Source organism: Tachypleus tridentatus, chromosome 13 (assembly GCF_004210375.1).
Source record: "Tachypleus tridentatus isolate NWPU-2018 chromosome 13, ASM421037v1, whole genome shotgun sequence".
Classification (NCBI taxonomy): Eukaryota; Metazoa; Arthropoda; class Merostomata; order Xiphosura; family Limulidae; genus Tachypleus; species Tachypleus tridentatus.
The window spans coordinates 79,940,052-79,960,974 of NC_134837.1; the positions used below are offsets into that span (position 1 = coordinate 79,940,052).

A 20,923-nucleotide genomic window follows, 5' to 3' on the forward strand; every position below is an offset into this window, starting at 1 on the left:
GCCGCTTCTTCAGGAGCATTAACTAGAACGCAAACCGAAACTGACATTACAAGCTTCAAATTGTTTGTACTGTCCGTTTCGGTTTTTGTTTTAGTGAACGCTTCTGAAGAAACTGTAAAGCGAAACGTTGTGCGTTTAATTAAATAAAAACATTTTGACGGTGTAAGGTTCTTTATTTCTGGTATTAATATGCCTTCTATATACCACTACAAAAATTAAAAACAAATATTAAACGTATTGCGCATAAAACTAAAGCTTGTACACCTAAGACCACATGCTTTACTGCATATAGTGTGTGTGTGTGTGTGTGTATCACATCGTTTTTATAAAGTGTAACTGTCTCAGGGGAAAACCAGAGCTGAAAAAATCCCGATTGAACATGGCAACTGTTGATACTGCAGACACAGGGACAAGCTGAAAGGATGAACTTCTTTGACGTCTGTAGCAACCTGAAAAAAAGCACTCTAAAACATCGCGTTCTGCATGGCTTTAAGTTTACACTGGTATTCTTAAGAGTTATCTTTCAATGTCCAACAGACTTAGCTGTACAATTGGACATGTATATATATTTTGCAAAGTAACATCCTTCCAAAAAGTGAAGTTAAAACTGAGTCTAGTGGCAGTTAACACGTTGTAACTTGCATTTTCAGTTATACCTTACTATATGATTTTTAACTGCTACAGTTTGGTCAAAGGTTTTTTGTTTCTTTTTTTTTTTGTCACGTCGATATTTTTGCTTATTTCTTTCAGACGTATCATAACATCTGTTTCAATAATTGTGAGTGAACCTACATTTCCTCATACCCAGGAATCTGGGGTACGTGGGGTGTGTCTCTTAAGATAGGAATAAAAAAAAAAGTCGCAAATGAGTAACCATTAAGTAACCCTTATTACAAGTTTGGTCTTAAATAACAAAAAAAAATTAACAAAAGGTTTAATATTCAGTATATTTTTACTGTCAATAAAAATAGATTGATCTACAGGCAAGCTTACGTGTATTAAATTAATGTACATTATAATTTATCCAAACAGTAAAGCCACTATAAGCCGAAAACTTACCCAAGCATGTTATGACTGCATTTACTTTCTTCAATGACTTTTATGTTTCCAGGAAGCTCGTTAGATATTCTTCAGTTTGGTTTTTATGGTTGTAAACTCTGACAAATAGATACAACAAATTGAGATGTGGCTAATAATATTTCTGACATTTGGTGCGCGGGCACTTTAATGATACAAGAGGTTTAACGTGTGCTTTGTAAGCGTAACATCAAGTTAAACCTGAATTGTTGAATTCGAGCTGACAAGACATGTAACGTGTTATTATTTTGAACCTAGTTTCCTTATTGTTAGTCTGTTTCCACTATAATGTTATCATAAAAGCATAATTATGCAAATATTTCTCAAACGTAGTTATTATTTTTGTATTTTCTTTAAAAAAATATATATAACTGGAAATATATTTTTCCCCTTTAATTTGGGTCTATTGCACATCTGAAAACTTTAACTGCTGTATCAGAGCAACTCATGCTAAAGTGGGCCAAATGCGGCTTAGTGTTTATCTTTCGGGACTAAATCAGAGGTTTGGTAGTTGGTGTCCCATTACTGTCAATTCAAAAATCCTTCATATGTGTTATAATAGTGACGGTCACATCCCATTATTCGGTCTGACAATAACAGGCCAGGAGTTGGGTCTAGCTGCTTTTGATCTAATTTATCAGTTTAAAAATAGGAATGGCCAACGCAGTGGCTTTGCGCGAAATTAAACAACAAAAAGACAGAAGAAAAGCGTGCCAAAGTGTTACCTTCTTTTCCAAAATATTGTATGGTTATATCAAGACTTAATACCAACATGAAACTATCATATAACTACAATTTAAAATCTAAAGTATTTATAACAGAACATTCAAAAAGGTATACAAGAGGAAGCCTAACGGTTTGATTTTGAAAAGAGCAGATAAATTGGTATTGGTATCGTATTAAAAAAAATTAAGAAATCTTGTCCTCGGGTAGGACAGCAGTAAGTTTTCGGCATTCGATTCCCCTTGGTGGATACAGCAGATAATCCGACGTGGCTTTGCTTTAAAAAAAAACGCAGGAAGAAATCTTATAATAGCATGACTGTTTTATCCATTTAAAAATCAATTGAAATCAATGTTATACTTTATGATTAAGACACTTGGGGTTCCTGTAGTGATTTTAAGTGGATATTCGGGATATTTATTCTCAGCTTTCAGGATTCAACTTGATAGCTTGAGGTATAGTTAAGAGCATAGAAGACAAAATAACTTCGTAGAAAAATTTAAACCTACAAGGTTTAAAAGCAACCGAGAAACTGTTGACTTCAGTAAAAACAAGCTTCTTTATGGTGTCATCTCTATCCTGTAGTTATAATTTAGATACAAGTGTATTCGTGTACCGCTACACCTCATTTCTAAAGTAATCTCCACACGTTATACACAGGTATGGTTACGCAAACTTTCTATAAATAAATACGTACAATACCAGTGCAGTATTCAAGGCTTACTGTTGAGCTACTGAAACAATTTTTTTTATACAGTAAAGAAATGTGGCGTTCGTTAGTATATCTGGATACATAATATAACGTGAATTTTGTGGTTTGTTTTGAATTTCGCGCAAAGCTACGCGAGGGCTTATTGCGCTAGCCATCCCTAATTTAGCAGTGTGAAACTAGAGGGAAGGCAGATAGACATCACCACCCACCGTCAATTCTTGGGCTACTCTTTTACCAACGTATAGTAGGACTAACCGTCACATGTATAACACCTCCATGGCTGAAAGGGCGAGCATGTTTGTTACGACGGAGATTTAAACCCGTGACCCTCAGACTACGACTGAAACGCCTTAACCACTTGGCCGTGCAGGGTAGGATTTTCGTAAAATTGAACCATCGCAGTTTTGATTAGCATTTTATCATGTTCTGCCTAATCTGAATGCAACCATTGGTACAGATGGGATGCCACTTGAAGCACTGTACTTTACGTCACAATTACTTTGAGAGTTCTTCAGTATGGGTTCAGCAATCTCCCTCTTATTGATATATAAGTATATTTTATGTTTTATTTACATCTAGTGTTGTTTACAAGTTATATGCATTACATGCTGAAATTAGTCACAAATAACATTTTAAATGTTTAAGTGTTCTGTTGCTTATTACAGTTTAAAATAGCATAAACTGAGATAAATTATAATTTAAATTTAGATGTTAAATATTTGTTTATGTAACCAATTTACGATACAAGATTGATACACATGGTTTCTTTTTTAATATAAATATATTTTGATATACAAACAATAGAACTTAAAATAACGGTTATTACAAATAACGGTCTATGTACAAATATTTTATAAACTTGTAAATAATAACGATCCTTCTTTCTGGTGTGGAACTGTTGTGATGTCTTATCTGAGCGGGTTAATTTCGAGTTGAGGTAAGTACAATTCACTTATCAGGGAGCTAGCTGGCTCTGCATTTTTCTCTGATTACAGACCGAGTTTTCACCACTGAAGTTGTATTATGTCTTTGGAAAAATACTGATGTCGTATGTGAACCCACTGAAGTTGAACGGTTTGTGATGTAAGATATTTACAAACGTTCATGGTCAAATATCTGAGGTTCCCTATTAATAAGCGTTAATTACAGTTCTAGTTTTTGAACAAACCAATAATATATGGTGTCTCGGCACGTTGTGTGAGGAGAGTTTCTAGAAATTTCAGCCTACCCAACAATACTGGCAGTACACTAGTATTTATGTACACAATATTGTTGATTTTTACACTCGAGGATCTTTTACAATTTTAGTGAATAGGCTGGAATTTTGCAATACAAATTTAGCAGTGCAAGCTACATGCGTTTCTAAATATATATTTAACTGAAACAAACAAACAAATATTAAAATAGATATGTAATAGTAAATCCGTCACATGTCTAGTAGGTGCTAAATGTGACACTTTTATAACAATCCCTAGCTTCAATTTAGCCTCAGAGTTCTTTTGTTCGTTATTGTAAATCTCAGGTTCTATTTGTTCGTGATACAACGATCTACATCTCTGGTCTGTTAGGTCGGAACTAAGGTTTCTTGTAATCTGTAAACCTAAACATCCCTTTGCGTTTCATATGTTGAATTAGATTAAACTTTGAGAAGCATTTGCCACTTTGTTGCTAACATTATGTAAAGTCACGGGAGTAACTAAGAGTTTTATCTGTATGTTAAGTTCTTATTTAAAGTATAATAATGTATATGTCAACCACGTGGTATCTGTTAAATATAGCGTCCAGTACTAGTAATGTGTATTGTAACAGTCAGTGGCCCTAAAAGGTTGAATGAAGCCTGAAGTGGGCTTAGTAACATTTTATCTAATGTCTAAAAATAAACTAATTATTCTTGTGACCACCTCTTTAATGGAGCTTGTCGTGAGTTATATACTTACATCATAAAAACTGGTGTGAGCTCGTACACTAGTTAAATAATAATCTAAGAGAATACCCAGATAATGATTCAGACCTTTTGATCGTTTTGAACAACTTGCTCTGTAATGTTAAGTATAAACCTAGAACGGCTGTGCAGTAAAACACCTGAATGTTACAGGTACAATTAAGAGTACGGGTACTGTTGATGTAGGTTGGATGTAGCAGAGAAGTAGGTCAGTTTGCATACACTTCTCTTTAAGGTATGTAGCCCTTGTCGTCAAGGTCTATTGAACGTGGTTATAAAGCGAAAAGATTCGGTACTTTGCATTAAAGCAATTAAATATATAAAGGATCTGTGTAAGTTACAAGAAGAACATGAAATGGTCCTGTTTAGAACCATATTTACGGAATGTTTTTGGCTTTTTTTCAAAAACGGATAAGTGATGTTGGAAAGTATTCAATACATGGAAACTTTATATTCTCTGTATAACATTAAAAATATACTTGCTTAATTGTTCAGTAGTTTATTGCTTTGAGCTCGGGATGGCCAGGTGGTTAAGGCACTCGACTCGTAATCCGAGGTTCACGGGTTCGAATCCCCGTCACACCAAACATGCTCGCCCTTTCAGACGTCACATTGTGACGGTAATTCCAACTATTCGTTGGTAAAAGTATGTGTTTGTGTCTGTTTTCTTATAGCAAAGCCACATCGAGCTATCTGCTGAGTCCACCAAGGTGAATCGAACCCCTGATTTAAATCTATAGACTTACCGCTGTACCAGCGGGGGACGTTGGTAAAAGAGTAGCCCAAGAGTTGGCAGTGGCTGGTGATGACAAGCTGCCTTCCTTCTAGTTTTACACTGCTAAATTAGGGACGGCTAACGCAGATAGCCCTCGTGTAGTTTTGCGCCAAATTCAAAAATCAAACCAAAACCAATTTATTGCTTTGAGAGTTTCTAGGTATTTAACACATACCATAATCCCAGTCTCTTGCATGTTAAACCTGAATATTTTCTTAATGAAATGATTTAGATATGGATTTTGTATGGAGGAAAAGTCGTTGTATCTGAGGAGAGTTGAAAGCAATCACCAGCTTGTATGTGCTAGTCAAGGGTATTTCGAGGATTGTGTGCATAGGGTGATTTTATGCTGTTGTGTTCTCTCATGACTATAACATTTGTTTATGAGAGTCTAGAACTAAACAACCTGTAATATATGTAACTTGTGAATTTGGAAACAGTTGTAAATGATAACTTTAGGTGAGAAATGTCTTGTAATCTTTCCTATTGTTGAAAAACCCCACCACATGAGGTTCAAATCACATTTTGTTAAATGATCTCTTAAGCCATCATGAGAATTATAAACATGCTTACGTATGTACAGTTGCAATCGAAATTAAGTTTCAACTAGTAAATGAGTTCTGAATTCCTGGTTTTCATTTCAACATTATTCAAACCCCTTCTTAATTTCTACAACTGTTTATATCTCCACCCCCTTTTTTGCGTATTTACCTTTTTATTTCCCATTGCTGTGTATCATACGGATATTAGGGTGGGAACTGTTGTATAACATCGATTCAAGTAACATTTCAATAAATTAATGAGTTTCATAAACGTAGTTGAAACAAGATGTACCGAGCTGTGTCCCATGGTTTGGGTTAATATAAGTGTCTATCTATTCCTGACGCCCACGGTTGAGACTGGTACGAGTGTCTGTATATTTCTGGCTCGTGTTTGGGATTAGTGCAGATGCCTGTATGCCGACAGTCTTCGATTAGTAATTTATGACACTTAACATAATGGACATACATATAAATAGAGACACAAGTCCCAGAATTCCCTTTTTTTTTTTTTGTTTTAATGAGACAGGTCTCCTCATGTAGACATATTGCTCTAAACATAGTTAGCTAGTTTGTTTTTCTGGTAATTATTGTGTATAGAGGTACCTTAGCTGGTTTCATTGCATACTGAAAAGGTAGCCATTTTTAAACAAAATTTGAGATCGGTCATCTGTGCAGAAGTGTTAGGAGAAGAGAGTATTTTGTCATTCTTTCCATTTTGTGAAGCAAATTCTTCCCATGCCATAACAGAATGGAAATTTCAACACTATGGTAATGCTTCACTGATCCCTGTTGGCAGTTGAATGAGGCAGGGTGGGAATACTTATCAACCTTTAGAATTCCCATCTACTTATACCAAGAGCATGTGATAAGAGTTCTGCTTGAATGAACATACTGATCAAACCTAGGGTCTGGAATAACTCCTGGTACCTCATGCAGTGTCTTTACAATATAGAAAGAAGCTAGCATATGGTATCAGTATAGGATAAAAGGAATGAATTTAAAAGCACTCCACAAATAAACGTTGGTAAAAAAAAAAAACGTTTAACTTTATATATAAAGTTGTTTGTTGTCATGTCACAGTCCAAAAAACGTAAAGCATTGTCAGTAGAGCAAGAAATTTTGCAAAAAACTTTGTGATGCTGGTTGGAGTCTCCTTCAAATTACTGCAGACATGAAATGCTCCCCAAACACTGCCAAGTACACCCTAGATCGTGAGACCTAGACAGGTAAATTGGAAAGGAAGGGGCAGAAAACTTTATGATACTGATGTGAAATATCTTCGTTTATGCAGCTTTCGGGACAGAAGGAAGAGTGACACTGATCTGAAATATGAGATTAACGACGATGTACCAAATGACAGAAAAGTGTCCAGATCTACAGTATCAAGACTACTTAACTAGATTGGAATATTTAAAGTGTCCAGATCTACAGTATGAAGACTACTTAACTAGATTGGAATATTTAAAGTGTCCAGATCTACAGTATCAAGACTACTTAACTAGATTGGAATATTTAAAGTGTCCAGATCTACAGTATCAAGACTACTTAACTAGATTGGAATATTTAAAGTGTCCAGATCTACAGTATCAAGACTACTTAACTAGATTGGAATATTTAAAGTGTCCAGATCTACAGTATCAAGACCACTTAACTAGATTGGAATATTTAAAGTGTCCAGATCTACAGTATCAAGACTACTTAACTAGATTGGAATATTTAAAGTGTCCAGATCTGCAGTATCAAGACTACTTAACTAGATTGGAATATTTAGTCATGTAGTAGTTAGAAAAAAAACATTTACTTCAATCTCCAAATATTGTCAAGAGAATGAAATTTGCTAAAAACTGAACTGTCGATGATTGGACAGGAATGTTATGGACGGATGAGTCCAAGTTTGAAATATATGGTTCAAAGCGTAGGTTGTACATCCGGTGGAATAAAGATGAAAGAGATACTTACCTTAATGCATAGCACCTACCATGAAGCATGGGGGAGGCAGTGTGATGGTTTGGGGGTGTTTTTCTGCTGAGGCGATAAGAAATATTTCCAAGATAGATGGAATAATAGACTAGCGCAAGTACTATAAGATAATGAACCGTTGTGGTATACCCAGTAGTTTGCGTATTATTGATAAATAATTCTATTACCAGGAAGGTAATGACCCCAAACACTCATCCAACCTACACAAAAATGACTTACCTGAGAAAGAAGCTGCTGGAGTCATTCAAATGATGCAATGTCACCCACCGAACCTTGATGTCAACTCTGTTGAGCTGATTTGGGATTTTAGAGATCAAAAACTTAACAAATCAAAAGTGATTCCCCAAAGAAACTATGGGGCGTATAAGAGACATTAGGAGTAAAATCCCAGAGGACACTCTGATTAAATAAGTTACTACAATGGTTGAAAGACCTTCTGCAGCTATTAAAGCAAAAGAGGAATACACAAAATATTAACTATTTGCTGAACTCAAGCACTTCCACTGAGTTTCTGTTGTACTAAATATGAAGATCAGTAAAATTTTGACGTTTTACCTGTGACTATCCTTAGTGTTCTTTGAAAATAGCCTGAAATATAATTAACTTTTTTTGGTTTGTTTTGAATTTTGCGCAAAGCTACTCAAGGGTTGTCTGCGCTAGCCGTCCCTAATTTAGCAGTGTAAGACTTGAGGGAAGGTAGCTAGTCATCACCACCCACCGCCAACTCTTGGGCTATTCTTTTACCAACGAATAGTGAAACTGACCTTCACATTATAACGCCCCCACGGCTGAAAGGGCGAACATGTTTAGTGCGACGGGGAATCGAACCCGCGACCCTCAGATTACTAGTCGAACGCCTTAACCCATCTGGCCATGCCAAACCCCAGAATATAGTCTTCATATGATTTGTTGTAAACTTCAGTTTCTTGCATCGCAGTAGACAATACATCAAGGTATATATAAATTATATCTGAAAGCGTGGGTTTAAAAAACGAATGTGGCTTATAAAAAGCCATGCAACTACCAATGGTGAGTGCCTTAACTAGCTGGCCTGCCGGGTTATTTTTTGACTTTGTCCTAATACGTTCGCACAACATATTTTCAAAGTAAAAAAATCTGTATCGTTCTTTTTTTTTTCATGCTCCACCTATAAACTTCCCGATGTGACATGCATTTTAGGTGTTTCAGATAACTTATGATAAGCTTAAGTAATTCAGCACTTCTGTGGTTCATATGTGAGCTAAAAATTTATGAAGTTTTACTAACTGAAACAGACTGCTTCGTGACACGATCTCTCTAGTAAAGTAAGGAAATTGAAAGATTCAGTTGAATAAATACACATGAGGTTTGTAATTAGGTCGTGACCATTTTTTTTAACCTGAAATTTAGATAATGTGAAGCTTGAAAGTAAAGAATACATTATTTTCTGTTGTGTCCGTCGTTTTATACAGAAGTTTTCTTTAGGCTTAGAGTTTTATAACCAGTACAACAGGTATATTTTGTGTGATAATGCCAAGTTATTACTGGTGCAGTTAAAAACTAACAAGTGTATTGTACGTTACTGTTGACTAGGAATATTTCACGTTAAAAGACTACGATAAAGTGTTTTCGTTTTCCAACAGAAACTGACATAAGAAAAACTAGCCAGAAATTCGGCCACAATATGTTAGGTGTAAACTTTTGCAAAATATTTCAGTATATAAGGCGGTTTTAATATATTGGCAAGTTTTAAGGCCTATTTCGAATTTATAAACGTGATTTTTACGCCACTGACTATTCTGTTTTACATCTCGTAAGTGAAATCTCGAGTAAAGTCTGGAGTGTTAACACACGTATATAGTTTTGTTGTTTGTTTTTTATAACAGAAACATTTTAATTAAGGTTAGTTTTCTTACAGCAGGTGTCGCGATGTGCTGTGGCGTTATGAATGCTTAGGCACGAAGTACTTGCACAAGTTTTAGGAATTACTCAAGTTAAAGCTTTTTGCGAAAGAGAATTTTTTATATTATATGAAATGTTATATGTATATGTAACATAAACTGTCCAGGTGAATTACTGGCGTGGTGTGACGCACGATGGATCCGAGAGTCCAGAGTTTGAGTCCCGTTGCAACAAATTTGTGCTTCGCAATTTGAGCCTCTGAGAGGGTTTTCGAGTAACGATAAAATTATTTGATTACGGTTGGCGGTGGTTGCTGATGGCTAATTACACCTCGTATCAATTCGAAGTTGGAGAGAGACAGTATTGATAGCACTTTTTTAGCTTTGCGAGACTATCGGAAACATTTATATAATATACACATTAAAGTATAAGCTGTTTCTCAGTGGCTTAGTAATTAGGTCTCTGGACTTGTAACTCTCTCTGATTTCGATACTCGTAGTGGGCATTGTGTAGCATTGTATTTTATGAACGAAACGCAAGTTATCCCGAGTGCTATCCAGGTTTTATACTAAGAACGTTTCATAATTTCATAACTGGCCTCGCTTAAAATGATAGAGACGTGTTTGATATTCATTAGGTAGTTTCAAAGACTTGCTCATCGACTTGTTAAAAGTTCAAAAAACGTGTGAAAAGCTACTCATTAATTGAAGCCCTAGGTAAAATAAATCCTGTAATTTCTCAAACACTCGTAGATTATTTCAATCTTGGCATAGAAATATTGATAAGAAACTGGATGCTATCAATATTAATTGACATGTAATGCGCGAGGTATATTCGGGGAAGAAAAAAAAAAACAGATTTTTTCTCTTCGTAATTTTCTCTTTCAGATGAAAGTATTTATGAGCCTGGCAAATATTTGAGCCAGCGCAATATGTTGTATAACCTACTGTTTGATGCGTACTTCAGTGTTGTATCTACCAATGGCGGCTCGTCAGAGGAGGAGAAGGAGGCCATGTCTCCTCGAAATCTTTGAACAGATAAATTATTGCAAAAACTGCATTTTTTCGAAGCAGAGCGCTCGAGAAGCTCCTTATCTCGCTCTACGTCTTTTATTGAGGTGATATCTCGTGGTGTAAGGCATAGAGCGGGAGTGCCTGTCAGTTTTAATACTGTACAGTTCCTCTATGCGCGACGGAAACAGCCGAGAGTAGCCGAGCATTCATACGGAGTTTAACAGGGATTTGAGGTCGGCCATACAGCTAATTGGAGCCATTCAAAATCTAGGTGTTAAAAACAATCAAGAAATAATTTTAGAGTTTACATAGCGTGGTCGAGGTGATAAAGGGCTTATATTAGTTAAATGTATATTTCAGTATCTTACAACAATATAAACAATTAAGAGAGTTGCATTAAATAATGTGAGATGATCTATCTTGATTTGGAGGTTCAGTTTTAGAGGTCGAACAATATTTGCCTTTTGTTACTAACGTGTTTGGAGCTATAATTCATGAATGACCGATTACTAAAAATTTGGAATTCACATATATAGAATAAATAAGATAGAACCTGTTTTACTGTTCTTTTTAAGGGGAGGTTAAAATATGCCTGCATCCTCCTCGGTATTAAGTGCGAGCAGACACCGGTATATACTAATGGTACTTATTTTCAACATAGTGCGTACGATACATATCTATCTATATATTGATGTCGCGATATATCAACGGTTTGTTAGAAAGTTTGACACTCTTGTCTTTAATTTATTATCTATATTACTAATAATGTCCTATTTAAATACTTCACACTTGACAGTGTTTTTTTCAAACCCTTAGGTTGACCAATTAAATGGCAGCTGGCGAGAGAAGTGAACATCAATATCTATTTATTTGTTACTTTTCATGTAATGTTTTTAATAAAATAAATATAACATGTACTCAATATTCGGCTTCCTTTAACTAAATTATTCATTTTTAATAAAAATTCTTTATTAGAAATTCTGAAAGCTTGTAAAATTTCGTGAACTGTTTAAATTGTATTGTATCGGACAATATATCCACACAGTCGTATCAAGGCTTCACGATACGAGTATCGTGTGGTCTTATCACGACACCTTTAGTACTTACCGACATCACCTTATGTGTTTTTTTCACAGTATGTTGTATCATCTTCCTAGTTGATAGTGATACGTTTATTGATGATGTATTTACCGTAATTGGATCGTTTTTTTCATCTTATGTATGTATACGCCTGTGATTTCTATCAGTCATTTCTCAGCAAATGTACGATTTAAATTTGTAAATAACCTTTTGAGGTGTTTATTTCACAATCTAATTTATGTTTCGAATTTTTTTTGTCACTATACTAAACATTTATGTGAAACAAACTGATTTGTTGAAATGAATATAAACAATGATGTACACAGCAGATCTAGCGATGTTTTGAAACGAGATATTAATTCGTAATTAACATGTGACCCATTTTAAACTAAGTTTTTTTTTTATTAATGTCGTCATATCCACCTGATCATGTTGTTGCTCAGTTTACGTTTTAAACTTTTGTTTTTTTCTTATTCACTCTCTCGGCTTTGATCGTAATTTTTTAGAGAAAGAGACGTCAAGTTTTCTTCTGTATGTATAACTATAAATCGCAAGAAAACGCAGTAAATGTTTAGATTGCTTGGAAATTTTGCCTATTTGAATGGCCTTCGTTTCTTTAGTCACGGGAATGTACAGAGTTGACGCCTGACTTTCTCTAATTAAAAAAGAAACCAGTCAAACATGCAGCCAAGCAAATAGTTTTCTCTTTGTGTTAACTTTCTCTCTTTATGTAGCCCCACCCTAAGTATTGTATCTACAGTTTTGGCCTGTAAGGTTGGCCACTTTGATGTGGCCTTTTTTTTTTTTTTTCTGGATACAGGAACTGCTGCATTCTCCTTGAGATTACACCTAAGTGGGTCAGTTCCAAAAGTAGTCATTGTAACAATTAATGATGAATCATTTCACAAGATTTGAATTACTTCTTTTTTAATTAGAAATTAATGGCATGGTTTAAATTTATATATCTAAATATATACATGTTTCATTCAGTGTACTCCCCCACCCCATAAAATATTAATATTAGTTTTATTCTAGTAGAAAGCTGTGACAGTGTGGTAGTTTCAGATTAAAGCAATTTCCTCCCAAGTATCAGACAAGTTAGCCCATGATGGTAGCAAATTCTCTTAGGAAATAAGGAGAGTTCTGTGATGGATAACTTAATTTTGCTCTCCTACTGTGTGTGTGTGTGAAATAGATATTGAACAATGTTTATAGAAGTTAAAGCAATTATTTATTTAACAGACACAAAGAAAAACAATGTACACACTGAAAGAAGAGTTACTTGTACTAGACTGTTCTTAGTTTCACAGCTTTCTCTCTCTGAAGAAAACCTTACATCAAATTAAACACTGTAAGCCTGAATGAAATTACAAGGTTATACAATGGTTCAAGTTTGCAGAACTGCTAAAGGAGCAAACAAAGTAACTGGTCCTCGTCATGTAGACTGAATTTCCAGTTATTTTTACCAGATAACTTAAAATGAACCTAACAACAAAAGAACGTTACTACAGTAATTTTATATGCATTTGGTCTTTTGTTTAAGTTCATATGTTATGACCTTTAATCTGTCCTTAACTAGCAGGTACTGTGATTGGAAACTTTTTTTCTATACTAGTTTGAAATGTTTGAAGAGATGAGTACAACAAGAGATTTTTCTCGCGCAAGTTTTCATACTGTGTTGCTATAGCATTTTAAGAAAGGTGTGTGTTTGTAGGGAAGTACTAAAATTCTGTTAAAAAAAACTACTGCATAAGCACATTTAACTTGTGCACATCATTATTTAACACACAAATGCACACCTATGTTATAGTGAAAGTTTTCATAATAGAATTATATATTAATTTTTGGAGTTAATGATATGTTTTTTTTTTTAGTTTTTTATCATGTTATAATGTTAGGACTTGTCCCAGGTATTGGGCCATATTGACTACATGCCTTCAACAACTTATCTAACAGGTACATTATAAATGTAAGGCTTTTTTATTCTAGTCATCAAGAAGTACAAATTCCACATCTCCAACTAATTACTGAGCAAGCAAACTATGACAGTTAAGTTTATTGTTCCAGGCATTTGGCTACATGAATTCAACACTCCTGGCACATCTGCTATCACTTGTTTAAGTTTTACATTTAGCTCTCTCTGAATAGTAAATTTACAGAAAAGAACTTGCTCATGGGCTTTTGAAGAAGTTCTTGTATATTTTATATTGTTATGGCAATATACTAAGGCTACATGTCAAGGTCACTAATTTGGAACTTCTGACCTTACGGAAGGCAACTGGCTAGCAGCACTCAGCTATAATGGCATAAACTGTGATTTTAAACTTAAAATGAACTTATAATAATAATAATAACAAAAGTACTTGTTTCTATTAGCAAATAGTTTATACTAAGATGAGTGTTCTGGATAACCATCAAACAAAACATTTTTCTCTATTTCAGTCAATAAGTCAGAATACACTGGTAATTAATGTAACTGCATAATCTATCTTAATTTTTAAACTTATGACACAACATGATGTTTGAATATCTGTTTTTGTGTGTTATAAACATTACTATCTTAAAACTGTATTTCTATTAGTGACAAGTTCATTTGATTAAGGAAATTTACATCGTGTCCTATAGCATTATAATTCTATATGTGAGATTAGTATTTGTGTAAAAATGTAAAGACTCGGTTCAGTTATCATGTAGTTTTAATGAAACTCCTAACAGTAAAGTTTACATTTTTTTAAAGCCTGTTCATATTCTGTTGGTTTTGTGGTTAAAAAAAAGTAAGAAATAAATCTGTGAAAAGTGAAATTCATTTTTGTAATTAACATAATAAATTTTTTATAGACAAAACAATTTTTATACATATGGATTGTTGTTTGATGCCAAAAAGCATATTTGACACTAACTCGTTTGAAGTATTAATTCCTGAAGCATAAAAACCATTTTAAGTTCCATAACATAAACAAATATTATCAACATAATTTTAAGGCTTTATTTGTGGACTAGATTCATTATAGTAGGTAGTTGTGACTTGTTGGTCATACATTTCGACAATAAACAACACAGTCCACTTGTTTTCAAATAATATATTAAAATAAGTAAAACATCTATACAAATGTTCATTATATTGTTAGTTAGCATAAGTGTATCCAGAGCTTTAAATAATGCTCATTTTATGTTAAAGTGCACAGAGTGGTTCAATTACTGTTGGACACAATTTGACAAGATAAGTTATTTTTTTCTGCTCTGTTATTACAATACAATCTTGTGACAACTTCATTTTTAAAATTGCCACTATATGCTCTTTATGTCTAAACTTGCAACCACATAGTCTAGATCTAACTATCGAATTACATTTTCAGTGTGTATTTATACCCTGATATGGCCTAGAACATACCACACAGTACTAAATATTATGATGCATTAGTATTTAATTATAACTGTTAGAAAAACTCTGAAGGTTCTACTAAAATTTTCAATAATATAAGTCTCCAATTCAAAAATATTGAACTGCACAGTGTGTGATTTGCAAATGATTATGTAAACAAGCCTGAAATATATTGTTATTTCTAAAAATAACCAAATTTAACACCCATACTATATAAACTATCAAAATGGTAATACTTGTATTAAACTTATCAAAATAGTTGTGTATATCAATGTTTGCTCAAATTTGTCATTTAAAATTAGACAAGAATGATCTTATACCTAAATGTGTATAATAGTTTCTATTACTGTTTTAGTGCAACATGTTAATCTGATTAATCAGAGCTACTCTAAAGTGATCTTTACTTTTATATTCATTATTTTATCCTTAAATCCTCATCTTTTCCACTGACTGGTGGTGGGCAAAAATAACTGATGTTTGTTATATAATTAATTATTCATTAAAATATTTTGAGAAGTTCCATGACTTGTGTAACTGAGGTAGATATTTAATTTTTTTAGTAGTTTATCCGTAAAAAATGTGTTGCAACCTATTAAAAGGTAAATGATGTCAAACCTTTAACAGTACTAAAACTGACATCTTGATTGGTACCAACTTTTCACCATGCATGTCGTTTTACCTGTACTATAGATCATTCATGAATTTGCATGTGGTTTTACAGTTATTTACTTAGAAGTTCAATGTCTATCTTTATTACCCTCATAAGCTATTTCTTATGGAGAAATTATAGTTAACTTTTAAGGGAGTTATTAAACATTGATATTTAAATTAATGGGTTCCCAAAAAACTTTCTCAGCACAAGACTCTGAGAACATTTCACATCTTAATTGATGCCCTCCAGCCAATAAATCTGTAGAAACTGAGTGTTTTACTTCCATTGTAAGCAACATGTTTAAGGAATGATATTTTAAGATTTGTTGATGTAACTTTTTTTCTTAGATTTTCAATATTTCACATGCTATTTTTTTTGGTAAACATGTTTGTGTATTTGATATGTCTACCACTTTGGATTCACGTGATTTATATTACATAATCATTAGTATCACTTTGTTTAATGTTGTGTGTATGTATATAATGTTCCACAAATCAAAACTATGTTTTACTTCACTGATAATTTTAGAAATGAGTTTGAATTTCATTTGCTGTTTGTATTTATAAGTTGAGCTGTGCCATTTATTGTTGTTTTCAGTTATGGAGGTGGTGACTGTATTGTTGTGATTTATTTGTGTAGTTCAACAGAACTTGACTATACTTAGAGCAACAACTAGACAGCAAACTTTTTTTATTAAATAATTTTAAATGTTTAAGTATATTGCTTTGGAATGGCATATACTCATGGGCCCCATGACTGATTATTAATATCAGTCTTTGAGAGTCTTTGTTGCTGGTGAACTTTAATCAAGTAGCACAAGTTAACTGTGCTGTTATCATAATAAGCTGCAGTCTGCCTGTATACATTGTACTAGATCTTCAACAGTAGAGCACAAGAACTACTTGTATACAATGTGTTAGAACTTCAACAGTTGAGTATCACATGTAGGATACTGTAGTGGAGAAGAAAGTAGGCCATTTGTAATCAGATACAGGTATGCTTCTACTCAGACCTGTTCAATGGAACACTAAGGTATGTATGAAAAAATAGCTTCAGATGACTGAATTACTTGAACTAATTTTCCATGAGATTGAAATTTGCTTTGAGGATGACATTGTTCCATGAGTTAAATCTAACTATAATAGGAAATAAGAACAGTTGTAGCTATGCCATAATTGGGCTCCATTTCATTAAAGAAAAAAAGCCCACATGACTGTTTTGACCAGAAGTTTTATAATAGTTTTTTGTTTGTATATTTTATTTTATCGGAGATTAAACAGTTTTCATGTAATCTTAGATGGATGTGTTTAAATTGGATAACACTGTTTATAAAGCTGAAATCTTAGATGGATGTGTTTAGATTGGATAACACTGTGTTTATAAAGCTGATTTAATTACTTCTACCAAATGGTGTTGTAAAAAAAAGAATTTGTCAATAATTTGTGTGAATGACACAAATTCTAGTGTTTAAAATCTGTGTAAGCAAGCACTATAGTATTTGTTTTCCAAGACAAAATTAATCTACGACATAAGTAGTTACAGAACGATAGGTATCAAAGAAATTTCACTCCATTTTTTTAATACATGTTTGTTTAGATTGCTTCATCAACACTTCATTTATAATCACAGTTCACTGTTATTGGGAATAAATTTATAACTCACAACTTACAAATATGTTAAGGTTGAATATCTTAAGAAGAACTGTTTATGCAGAAATTAGAATGTTCAAGACTCAAAAATATTTTTAGAAAAGCCACCCTGGCATTAGAATGTTCAAAGTAGTGAACATTTAATGAAACTTAAGAATCTGTTGAAAAGATATCTTGAACAACCTTAAACCAGAATAATTTCACATAATACTTATTTAAATTTTATTAGTGAAGGCTCAAATATTAGTGCCAATCAGAATATTTTTATTTATAAATTGAAGTACAGATATTTAACTAGTGTTTAAATAATATTTATGTAGTAAGAATGGCAGTAGTGAGGAAGCTAGAATAATCAATTATAAACCCAGTCTTATATACTTCAGTAAAACGTAGCTATATTGTATGAAAGGTCATTTAGGATGCAGAAGGTTAATGGGTTGCTGACCACTGAAGTAGGGAATGAATTCCAAGATTCCGTTCAAACTGTGATGTGTTGTATGCATCAGATGTTTGGTTTAAATATTTACTGGAAAAACTTCTATCATGTTAAATATGTTAACAGTACAAATCCAACTACGGTGTAGTAAGTGGCTGAAAAGAGATTTTGATCAAAGACTTGTGACTGAAGAGCAGCATTGTGGACATATGTTATATTTCTTTTCTTTGCAATATTTTTTTTTAACTACTGTCTTTTCTTATGTATATAAGAACAAACATAATTTATTTACAAGATATGTAGTGTCCATTACATGTTCTATAATTTCAGAAAGTGGATCCAGAATTAATATTTACAAAACAAGAGAAAATAGGAAAGGGGTCTTTTGGAGAAGTCTTTAAAGGAGTAGATAATAGAAGCCAGCAAATTGTTGCCATAAAGATTATAGACCTGGAAGAGGCTGAAGATGAAATTGAAGACATTCAACAAGAAATTATGGTTTTATCACAGTGTGATAGTCCCTTTGTTACAAAATATTTTGGATCATTTCTCAAGGTAAAAGTGGAGTGTAATATATCCCAACATGATTATTACTGTATATCATTATAGATATCACTTGCATCGTTAGCTTAATACTCCTACAGTAACATTATTTGTATTGTAGATTTTCAAAGTTACTAATTTAATTTTAATAATAGGTTTGTTGCATTTATTCTTAGCAGTACAGTAACCTGTATTATAATAAAGAAAGGTTGATTCCACGGAAGTGATTGTGTGTAGAGACAGATGAATTTTATTGGTCTTTGACTTTAAGTATTAGTTTAGAATTGAAAATAAATGTCTTTGTTTACAGATGCATCTTTTGTCTACTTTAGATTATTGTTCAGAAGTCCTTATATTTAGTGTTAAAATTCGTATCCTAGGCCTACAGCAGCCTATTGTCTATATAAGGAACTGAGCAGCACAAAGTTCTTTCTTATGATATAAAATATCTCAGATGGTGGAGGAAGAAAGGGCCTTCAGCATAACTAATGTTATGAAGATCAGACATGATGATGATTGTTTTTGTCATTTATATATATATATATCAATGTAGCAAAAATTACCATGGTCAAACAAGATTTTGTTAGTGTTTATTTGGTCTATAGGATTCCAAGATGGTCTTCAGTCAGCACAGCTAAACTTCAACACATTGTATTGATTGGAATAAATGTTGTGTCTAGTCTATTCTACTTTTTGTCAAGCTTGTGTTATTCATATTCCATATGTAGATTTTCCAAACCCCATTAAATTGTGATCTTGGTAGTGAAAATTAATGACTTTATTTCTACAACTTGCATGAGAATTTATTCTTTTACATTTTATCTACATTATTCTCCCTGTTTCTCTGTGCTGCATTAATTACCTCTAAATACAGTGGTATAAATAGTTATTAAGGGATGATAGAGCTTGATTATGTTGAATCAAAAAGATAATTTTGGACTTTATATTAAATCAGCAGTAGATAAAAATCTAAATGATAATTGGTGTAGTTTATACTTGTTTGAAGCACAATTTCTGCACCATTTCTGATGTATTTTTATTGTATAATTATAAAAATCACTTAAGTTTGAATTAATTTTGTATAATGAAAAAGTGAATACATTAATTTACTTAAAGTAGATTTTATTGCTATACTTATATTTTTTGTTTAAGATTGTTGTATAGAATATGCGTATTCTAAGTTAAATTACATATAAATGGTGTGAGCCAGTATATGAGAAGAGATACATGATCCAACTAATAAATTGGGTACTCATGTAAACAGGGTACAAAGCTGTGGATTATCATGGAGTACCTAGGAGGAGGATCAGCCCTTGATCTCATGAAAGCTGGGCAATTTGAAGAACTCCATATTGCAGTTATCTTAAGAGAAGTCTTAAAAGGTTTAGACTACCTGCACTGTGAACGCAAGCTACATCGAGATATTAAAGGTTTTGTGGATATGATTTTCATTGAAAATTGTATTTGTCATTGACATCACATACATGTTTTTTCCTTATTTCAAACACAGATAAGATTCGTTCTTGGGAAGGTTTTAAGTTTCATTAAGGTGTGATGCAAATATTGAATTTGGTTTTTGTGATTTCCAACTTCTAGAATGTTCTTTGTTCAGCGTGTTATATTTTGTGAGGTTTTCCAGTGTAGTGTCTCTTAAGCCATTCCTTTTTGTTTATTTGTTGTTTGACACAGGATGTGAGTATATTGATTTTAAGTTTTTGGCTTTTAATTCTTGACCAATTAGATGTATGGAATCTTTATGTATATAAAAAATCTTTCTGGTTTCATGTCATTATTTACTTATATGATAGATTTTACATTTATTATATTTAGTATCACCTGTTTCTCTTGACCATGTGCTGTGTCATCCTATTTCCTTTGTAAATAAAATAGGATTCTGAATCACTAGTTATAAAATCCAAAATAATTTTTAATCATGCCTAATCTTTGAAGGTGTGTATAATTTATGTACTTTTAACTATTTCTAGACTTGTATAAATTCGTTTTTTAGCTGCCAATGTATTGCTATCAGAAATGGGGGATGTGAAGTTAGCAGATTTTGGTGTAGCTGGACAACTGACCAATACAACAAGTAAACGAAACACTTTTGTAGGGACTCCATTCTGGATGGCACCAGAAGTTATCAAACAAGCAGCTTATGACTCTAAGGTTTGTCACAGATGTAGTAATTTGATAAGAATACTATCAATAACTCAACCTTTAGGAACATTTTACTTCTTTGAAATAAGTATCAAACTTATTGATTAATGATAGCAGATGCAGCAACATGAAAAATAATTAAAGTAGTGGTTATAGGTTTTTAGTAAAGCTGTAGATTATTTCATTAGACCTGTATTGTAGAATAATTGTTTGAATGAATTTCCATCACGTCTGATGTCAATTTTGACTACTAACGTAGTCACTATTGGATTAGCCTGTGTTTTTCTTATAATAGTTTAATTTTTTTTCATCATGAAAGGAGTAGTAACAATGTTTAAAACATTCTTCCTTATCATTTCCAATACTTGTAATGAGATAC

At 32.9% G+C, this 20,923-nt stretch overlaps 1 protein-coding gene and 1 long non-coding RNA gene across 7 annotated transcripts in view; one reads left to right on the top strand and one right to left on the bottom strand.

Moving 5' to 3' along the window:
• LOC143240036 (serine/threonine-protein kinase 26-like) overlaps window positions 1-20,923 on the top strand; it is a 73,815-nt gene that overhangs the window by 43,320 nt on the left and 9,572 nt on the right. For 5 of the 6 annotated variants that reach the window (XM_076481814.1, XM_076481815.1, XM_076481818.1 and 2 more), the window contains 3 exons: window positions 18,175-18,399; window positions 19,652-19,817; window positions 20,396-20,553. In XM_076481814.1, coding sequence (XP_076337929.1) covers window positions 18,175-18,399; window positions 19,652-19,817; window positions 20,396-20,553 — 549 coding nt within the window. Of the gene's footprint in view, window positions 1-16,369; window positions 16,792-18,174; window positions 18,400-19,651; window positions 19,818-20,395; window positions 20,554-20,923 lie in introns of those variants that run through there. The other variant, XM_076481816.1, reaches the window with a different exon arrangement.
• LOC143240038 (uncharacterized) overlaps window positions 1-20,923 on the bottom strand; it is a 57,310-nt gene that overhangs the window by 2,128 nt on the left and 34,259 nt on the right. Inside the window, exon 2 of the long non-coding RNA XR_013021529.1 lies at window positions 1,060-1,157. This is a non-coding gene — a long non-coding RNA (uncharacterized LOC143240038). The remainder of the gene's footprint in view (window positions 1-1,059; window positions 1,158-20,923) is intronic.